The 9,670-nt window shown below is 36.0% G+C and overlaps 1 protein-coding gene across 14 annotated transcripts in view; it reads right to left on the bottom strand.

The window, feature by feature from the left end:
* DCUN1D1 (defective in cullin neddylation 1 domain containing 1) overlaps positions 1-9,670 on the bottom strand; it is a 74,085-nt gene that overhangs the window by 46,282 nt on the left and 18,133 nt on the right. For 7 of the 14 annotated variants that reach the window (XM_089910797.1, XM_089910800.1, XM_089910794.1 and 4 more), the window contains 2 exons: positions 1,695-1,777; positions 1,360-1,456 (listed from right to left, as the gene is read on the bottom strand). In XM_089910797.1, the coding sequence (XP_089766923.1) occupies positions 1,360-1,456; positions 1,695-1,777 (180 nt within the window). Of the gene's footprint in view, positions 1-1,359; positions 1,457-1,693; positions 1,778-1,901; positions 2,011-4,753; positions 7,836-9,670 lie in introns of those variants that run through there. The other 7 variants (XM_089910803.1, XM_089910804.1, XR_016393066.1 and 4 more) reach the window with 6 other exon arrangements.

Genomic DNA, 9,670 nt, shown 5'->3' with positions numbered 1-9,670 from the left:
CTGTGGGGGGGGGGGCGGGCGGGGATGGGAGAAAGGAAAGAAAGAAAAGCAGAAATAAGGCTAACATTTTAATAGAATCCTTTATTTTTTTAAAAATATCTTCCCCATAATTGTTAAAGTATGTCATTATAAGTATTCCCACTGATAGGACTTCCAAATTTCTAGCTCTTTAGAGTTTCTACCTAGAGTATTCCTTTCTCTCTTCTCTATTATTCCAATACTTGATAATTCCTTGAATGATAAAAAAATAACCCTTCTGGTAACTAATAATATTATGGTTTTCTGAAGGCCACTGAAGCCAGGCCACTGAAGTAATTTGGTCAAATCTGACCTTGATATGATGACATGCTGCCAGTGCTGCTGAAAGCACAGTAGGTTGGAGTTATCTTTTTTTGCACTTTGTGGCAATCTTACAAAGGAAATTAACATCAAGGATCAAACTCTAACCTATTTCATGATAATAAATTACTAAAGGATTTTAAATTACATATATGCATGCCTCTATACATGCCTCTTCTCTATGCCAACCTCCAAATCAGGAAGTTCTTCACTTTTGTGTAAGGTCTAACAGAAAGCACAATTATCAATTATCAGTCATTTCTCACTTCTTAAAGAAGACAATACATGACAATGAAAACAAAGATAAGGAAATAACACTATCTTTGGTTACATTAAGTAGTTCCAGGACACTTTTAAGGAGACCAAGGTTACTAGAAATTTTTCAAAAAATACCTCTGCCTATTCAACAATATCAAAAAAAAAAAATCCTGCTAATTCTTAAGGGGAACTAGGTAAGTATGCGTGAAGAAACGAATGTAAATCACTGCCAGTTCCAGAAAAACAAAAGCACATGTCCTGATAGTGGATGGCAAAATCATCCTTATACATACATGAAGAAACAGCAGAAAAGCATTCAATCAGTGAATATTTACTGAATGCCAAGAGTACTACAGTAGGAAACTAAAGTCCGTTTCCATTTGGACAAGGTCACTAAACTTAAGGAGTTTACAATCAAGTTCACAGACAAAACAAACAGACAACAACAAAAAATACATATACAAGTACTATAAAAGCACATTAAGAAAAGAATAGGTTCCTAAAGTAAACTGAAAATCTAAAACATGGATGAAAAGTACTCATGCCTTTCTGGAAGACATGAATACACAGAATTGGTATTTAAGGAAACAATGCAGATTGGTAAAGAGGATGAAGGCATTTCATACATTCAGAAGAGCACAAATAAAAGCTCAGAAGAAGGAAATTAACTCCAAGAAAAACAGAAGTAGACAAGAAGTTCAAGAGTGTGTGATAAAAGAAGACAAATTTTTCAAAAAACTGATAGAGCAAAATGTTCATTACCTTCTTCATCATAATTAGACATGTCATCTGCAATCATTGTACTGAAGTCTAAAAGAAGATTCCAAGTATCTTTCGGTATTGATCGTTTATGATGTTCCTATTAAAAAAAAAAGAAGCATCCAAATCACTAAAAAGAGTTTCAAAAAAACAGTCCAGATGATGCCAAATACAAGAATGCAAAACAACCTATGTAATAAAATTCTGGAAATCAAATTTTTCATTCTATGTCCATTACATGCTCTGAAATGAGTTAGTTATGCTTTAAAATGTTAATTTATCTTCAAACAAAGCAAAAGTTTAGAGAAAACACCAAACTGCAGAAAATATGAACTTACCAACAAAAATTTATTCCATAAGTCTAAGAATTTAAATCTTCCATTAAGCACTAAATTCCAGTAGGCAATGGCCATTTCTAGATCTGTAATATTAAAAATAAATTATATACTTCAAATGTCAGGAATATTTGTCCCTGAAAGAAAAAACACCAGGTAAGACAAAAGATAGCCTTTAAAAAAAAAAAGGCTTGTGTCCTGAATACTTACATAATAAAAATTTCCTATAGAGTTAAGTCCAAGCTTTGTATCCTGCTTCCATCACAAATGAATGGTGCCTTCAGGGCAAGAAGGATATCACTTACCTCATAAGGGGTTTCTGAAGTTTAAATAAGATAACGTAGGTAAGCATGTTTGACTAGCTCATAAGTGTTCAAATATTAATGTACACCAGTATTTCTTGACCTCAGCACTTTTGACATTTTGGGGCAGATAATTTTTTGTTGTGGGAAGCTGTCCTGTGCATTACAGCACTAGCAGCATCCCTGGCCTCTATCCACTAGATGCCAGTAGCAGTCCTGCCCCATCCCCAGTGGTGACAACCAAAAGTATCTCCACATATTAACAAAGGTCCCCTGGGAGGCAAAACTGCCCCCAGCTGTAAATCACTGAGGTACACCTATAAGCTGTAATGCAAAGAATTACTACCCACAATCCTAACCAATCTTACGCTCCAAGTTGTTGGCTGACTGATCCTCAAGGAGACCATTAAGAATATTAAAAATTTAAAATTAATAATAAACTAAGATTTGTCTTTTTAAAAGTTTGATGAAGAGGATATAAATGACTATTTAACTGGTTTTGGAGCCGATAAGGATAAAGAAGCAATATTACCACATGACAAAAAACTATATCTGTCATAACAACAGAGAGAAAGAACTATGATCTCTTTCAAAGAACTAAAGTAGTTAGGGTCAAGCTTTTATGAGTAAATTTACATTTCCAGGTCAGGAAAAATTACACCCCAAGTAACTTAAAAGTCCTTTTAGATATGATCTCCAAACTACTCTGGATAATCTGAGGAATCATGAAAGACTAGGAAAGACTCCAAAAAGGCTCACATCCTACCTGAAAAAAAACATATAGGACATAAGGCAAAAAATCCCCCATCTTCACTAGACCCTAACCTCTTCAAGGATAGGGACTACATATCCCCAAACTAGCAGACTGAAACACACAGTAGGCATTCAGAAACTGCTGAATGAACAAGTTTCCTTGGAAAAGGTGCCTCTTCTCCCATCCAAGGTTAAGCCCCTAACACCATTATTATGGATCCAATATGCCATCCTGCCTTTTCAAGGAATCTGGTCTACTGATTAATTTTCTTCTCTCCCTGTATCTTCAACTTTGCCCTGTCTTCCAGCTTTCCCCTCCACAAAGGAACACGCTCAAGTTATCACCTATCTTTAATAAATCTTTCTTGTATCTCTCCATTCCCTTACAAGCTACCCTCTTTCTCCTTCCCTTCACAGATCATCTTGAGAGAGTACATGGAGTCTTCTACTTTTATTTTTAATGTGCTCATGAAAACATGTCTGAAAGTCAAGTTCAGATCCCCATGTTTTAAGAGAACTAGAAATATGACAACAATCCCTAACTAATCACAATTCCTTTTCAATCTTTGCAGTCTTTAAAGCTCTATACCAAATATTCCTTCCAGGTTCTTCAATTTTATTCTTTTCTTTACCAACCAAACATATAATTGTCTAGCTTAAGTGCAGTAAGATCGCTCTTATTAGCATGTATAGTAGGATTTGCTGTTATTAGCATGCTTAATGATATCCTTCTTCACTTCAAATGCATTAAATTTATGAGAACTAAGCTTATTACTAGTGTTAGCATTTTTTTCCCTTTTCAATTAATTTTTAGAAAATAAGGATGAGAAACAATGAAATATTCAAATAACTGTAAACCATGAGACACCTATAAAGGCCCATTTCTCAGCTGATATACTAACCTAAGAATCTTACAAGAATAGGAGTGTACATATATGATGTTTGAAAGTTCAGGTAGTTAAAAGAACTTTTTGTAATCTACATTCATTGTCCAATTTCCTCACCTACCACACATTTTAATTCTATAAACTAGTGTCCACCTCCGTCACTCACCCCACTGAAAGTAATCTCTGAAGGGTCACCAAGCCCTTCTGGTTGCCAAATAAACCTTTAAGTCCTTAATTTACTTGGCTCTCTGCCGTATTTGACAAAACTGAGTACACCTTCTGGATGGAACTGTCGCTTCTCTCAGCTTTAATGGTATCACTCTATTGATTTTCCTCTGTCCTCTCTGGCCTTATTTTCTTTTACTGCTCCTCTTCCTCCATTTGTCCATTAAATGTTGATGTTCTATAACACTGTACGTCAGCAATAACCACCTCTACTTCTCTCAGTAGATTTTTCAAACCTTTACCTTTTTTCAAGTTATATGCTCAAACCATCTCTAACAAGTCCTAAATCTGAAACTGCTCTTTCTATATTCTAGATTCTTACATCTAATTGCCTAAGGACATCTTCAACTGGATATCCACAAACAACTCAATTTCAACAGGGCTCAAACTGAACTACAGACCTACCATTTTCTTTTCTCTCAATGAATGTCATCACCCTACAGTATTTCTCAATGAAACACAATTTTTCATTGTAAGGAAATGAAGTCCTATGCACTGCAGGTCATTTAGCAGACCCCTAATCCCAGTAGAAGCCCTCAGTCGTTATAACAATACTAAAAATACCCCCCCACATTTCCAAATATCCCCAAATGGGGGTTAAGACTAACTTCCTCATCACACTTTCAATCAAAGCTTTCTCATTTTGGCTTCTAAGCACCTTTTAAATCTCTCTCTTTTCTCCATCCCTTGCTAGGGCCTATGCTAGGGTCCTCTTCATGTCTAGCTAAATCACTGCAACAGCTTCATAACCAATTTCTCTTCCTCTAGTTCTGCCTCCACACCTTTTAAAGGACTACACTGCTTTCAGATGGACCTTTCAGGCATATAAATTTGGTTTCACTTCCATGTTAAAATTCTTCAATGATTAAAACAACAATGAGATACCACTACACACCTTTTGGAAGGGCCAAAATCCAAAACACTGACAACACCAAATGCTGGCGAGGATGTGAAGCAACAGGAGCTCTCATTCATTGCTGGTGGGAATGCAAAATAGTACAGCCACTTTGGAACAGTTTGGCAGTTTCTTACAAAACTAAACATACGCTTACCACGTGATCCAGCAATCACACTCCTGGGTATTTTCCCAAATGAACTGAAAACTCACATCCACACAGAACCTGCACATGGATGTTTACAGAAGTCATAACTGCCAAAACTTGGAAGCAACCAAGATGTCCTTTAGTAGGTAGACAGATATATAAACTGTGGTACATCCAGATGAAGGAAAATTATTCAGTGCCAAAATGAAATGAGCTTTCAAGCCATGAAAAGATACGGAGGAAAACAAATGCATAATAATATTATTAAGTGAAGAAGTCAATCTGCAAAGGCTACATACTGCATGATTCCAACTATATGACATTCTGGAAAAGGCAAAGCTATGGAGAGAGTAAAAAGATCAGTGGTTGCCAGGGGTTAGGAGGGAGGAAAGGATGAACAGGCAGAGCACAGAGGTTTATTAGGGAGAGTGAAACTTCTCTGTATGAAGCTATTATGGTGGATACATGTCATTATACATTTGTCCAAACTCATAGAATGTACAACATTAACAGTGAACCCTAGGGGAGGGATAAATTAGGAGTATGGGATTAAGATATACACACTACTATATATGGAGTAGAGAACCAACAAGGACCTACTGTATAGCACAGGGAACTATACTCAATATCTTGTAATAACCTATAATGGAAAAGAATCTTATAGGTATCCCATATATATATATAACTGAATTACTTTGCTATACACCAGAAACTAACACAACATTGTACATCAACTATATTTCAATAAAATTTAAAAAAGAAAAAAAGAGTGAACCCTACTGTGAAGTTGAACTTTGGATGATAATGATGTGTCAATGTAGGTACAACTGCAACAAATGTACCATTCTGGTGGGGATTTGATAATGGGAGAAGCTATGCAGTGTGGGGGAAGGGAGTAGTTGGGAAATCTCTGTACCTTCTGCTCAATTTTGCTGTAAATCTAAAGCAGTTCAAAAAATAAAGTCTATTAACTTTTTTAAAATCTGCAATATTTCCTACTGCCTTCAGATAAAAATCTCCATTTCTAGTCAAATGAACTTACTTGCAGTTTCTCAAAGGTGCTATGTCTCTCACCTCTAAGCAACTGAACTTGCTAATCTCTTCACATTAGAGATGGCTTCTTTTTCTTTTGGCTTTGAAAACATATATTCATTCTTCAAGGCTCAAAAATTATAATCTTTCTGAAGACTTTGCAAACTCACCCAGACAGACTTAAGATGCTCCTAACTCTATGCTCTCAGAGTAACCAGCCAATAAATGTTTTTGGATGAAACAGGAATATTCAAAAAGATTAATAAGTCATTATTAGGAGCTGAAACACATAAGATTAAGTTGTACAGGGATAAAATGTCAATTGCCACAAGCATATGAAAAACTGCCCTTTAGGGAATTCCCTGGTGGTCCAGTGGTTAGGATTCAGCACTTTCACTGCCAGGGCCCCAGGTTCAATCCCTGGTCAGGGAACTAAAATCCCATAAGCCGCACGGTACGGCCACACACACACACACCCCCCCCCCCACACACACACACACAAACAGAAAGGAGAGGAGAGGAGGGGAGGGGAGGGGAGCGGAGGGGAGCGGAGGGGAGGAGAGGAGAGGAAGGAAAGCTGCCCTTTAGTTAGAAATGTCTGAGTGACAAACGAATAGCCCAGCTAGAGAGAAGTGGTTTAATATAGTAGTTTAGCTTCTTAAATCTCAACTCCACCACTAATTAAGTAGCCTCCGGCAACTAAGTTCACCTCTTGGTAATTCAGTTTAAAAAAAGATAACAGTATCTACCCTCACAGGGTTGTTGTAATAATTAAACGAGTGAATACACCTAAAACACTGGAAAAGTGCCTGGTAAATAACGTGTCCTTACTATTACTATTGTTTATTTTTAATAATTTTAAAAATTATTATTATAGATTCTGAAGCAGTATTGGAAAGAGAACAAAGTCAATAATAATGTAACAAGAAGCAACAACAGCAGTTAGAATAAACAGAAGGATAACACAGAAAAAAAGACACAAGCAAGTCTTAATAATAGTATTACCTAAAATTGAGATACTTGCAGAATGAATCCTTAAGCCCTTATAAAATTAAAAATGCAAACAGAGGTAATCCCAGTGTCATTCTTTCAAACTGAATCAACAAGGGCAATGTGTTTCATAAAAGATGATCAATTGAGTGACAGATGAATATGGAAATGAATTGAGACTGGATCCAAAAACCACCCCTAAGGGGAACAAAATGTTGCCAACTCACTAGGGAGGATGAATGGGGATTTAAAATCCTATTCACAAAGTCTTAATTTACCTAAAGATATCTATAGTTAACACAACATAATATAATAAAAAGAATATAAAATGTGGAATCAGAAGATCTGAGGTTGAGTCCCAATTCTACCAACTCTAAAGTTATGTGACCTTAATAACTCAGGCTCTCTGACCATGAGTTTCCTCATTTTTATGACAAAGAGGTTTTTTACTTAGCTCCAAGGGCTGTTATGAGAAACAAATGGGATTACGTAAATGAAAATACACATTAAAAACACTCTATAAAATTATTTCTGAATATTAAATGAATGTTTAACAAGTAATGTTAAAAATGTTTAAATCAACTGCACAGGTAATAACATTCTAGCTGAACCACAACAGTTCATAAGAAAATTACCTACAGACTTTAAGAAAGTTCAGCACGGTCCTAAAAATACCATGGCTGTAAAAAACAAATGTAATTTTTGAACAAATTAATAGAATGAACAGTCTCGCAAAAAATAACAGATCCACAGTATTCTACATTAAATAGCCTCCTTCTGGAGTATTATGTTCAGCTTTAAAAACTCTATTTTGAGAGAAACTGAGAAATTGGGAATGTTATCTAGGGGTGACAGCAACGGAATAACAAAGGTCTTCTCAAATGAAGAACAGTTAAAATTTGGAATGCTGACCTGAAAAAAAGGAGAAGGGATAAATGAGAAAAAAAATGGTTAGACTTCCTTTGTGCTGCAGCAAAGGTCAAATAAGAACAATGGTAAAAGTTATAAAGACAAAGGAAGAGTATTCCGTGATAAGAATGGACCACTTTCTAAAACAATGTGTGTTCAATCCCCGCCCTGTATATTCAAACATAAAAGCCATATGAGCATCAGGTACAGGTGCTACTTTGCATAGGTTAGATTTAACACAGGACTTATGAAATTCCTTTCAAATTTCAGATTCAGAAGACCATCAGAAATGGCAGGTGACTGAAGCAGATGGTGACAGAGGAAGTACGCTATCCTGGTGTCACAAGAAATAAGGTTATAGAAAATGAGAAAATATGGAAAACACCAGCTCTCATTAGAATTAGCACAGCTATTTATAAATAAACCGCAGTACTGTCACTGTCGCTCTTTGCCAATTTGTTTGGGCCTCACCTCCTCTCCTACGATCTCCTAATTCCTTTCTGCCAAATATTATAATTTAAGAGCCCTGTGAACCCTTAGAAAGGCTGTCAAGAAAACTGTTTTCTTTTTAATTAAGTTCTTCAACTAAGCAAGTCATTACATTTCCTGACATCCAATACCAATGCAAAACAAAAAGAGAAATTATGATTTGTCTTTTATTACATTTTTTCTTTTTTTTAAATTAAGACTTTTTTAGTTTTAGGTTTATGGAAAAACTGAGCAGAAAGTACAGAGTTCCCATATACCTTTACCCCATCTTCCCCCCATTTCCACTACTTTTAAGATACTGTTTTAGTGTGGTATATTTCTTATAACTGATAAGCCAATATTATTAACTAAAGTCCAGTATTTTACATCAGGGCTCACTCTGTGCTGTATATTCTATGGTTCAGGGCTTTTTTTTAAAACAACTTCTAAATTGTGGTTAAATACACATAAAATGTATCATCTTAACCATTTTTCAGTGTACAGTTCAGTAGTGTTAGTTACATTCACGGTGTTGTACAATGAATCTCCAGAACTCTTCGTCTTACAAAACAGGAACTCTATACCCATTAAACAATGTTACATTTTTCTTAAGCTCAATACTTACTACATAATAGAATAAAACATAATTTTAAAATCGAATTCTTCAGCACAATATTTTTCTCAACTTTTCCTGTAATCTAAAATTCCAATTTACCATCATATTGATATATCGAACAGCTATAAAAATGTTAATTTTGCTTTATCTTCACCAAATATAATAAAAACTAAGATTCAATATCAAGACTACATAGTCACCCAAAAACATCATTTATTTTGTGCTCTAGTAAGGGGTAGGGTTATAACTAAGGAATCGGTTCAGCCCCTTTAAATCAACACTTGAGATTCAAAACATTTTCTCTAATGGTATCAAAACATTGTGCTACATTTCTAAACACAAAGAAATAATTCTTTTAGTATATACATGTAAGTTCAAAGACGTTAATTGTTTTTTTGTGTGTTTTTTGCGGTACGCAGGCCTCTCACTGTTGTGGCCTCTCCCGTTGCGGAGCACAGGTTCCGGACACGCAGGCTCAGCGGCCATGGCTCACGGGCCCAGCCACTCCGTGGCATGTGGGATCCTCCTGGACCGGGGCATGAACCCGTGTCCCCTGCATCGGCAGGCGGACTCTCAACCACTGCGCCACCAGGGAAGCCCCCGTTAATTGGTTTTTATTTGTGGGAAGAAAAGAGGAGACTAGAAAAACTAGCCCAGTTTACTTGTGGCCACAGATACAAGATAGAGAAACTAACACTAGGTATCCCAGCTTATTTTGCCTGCAAAATGAAGAATTTTCCTGTAAGAATAAGAT

This window comes from Delphinapterus leucas, chromosome 4 (assembly GCF_059928025.1).
Source record: "Delphinapterus leucas isolate spDelLeu-1000000601 "Yukka" chromosome 4, BTC_Dleu_Yukka2, whole genome shotgun sequence".
Classification (NCBI taxonomy): domain Eukaryota; kingdom Metazoa; phylum Chordata; class Mammalia; order Artiodactyla; family Monodontidae; genus Delphinapterus; species Delphinapterus leucas.
This window is presented reverse-complemented; position numbering and strand designations above follow the sequence as displayed.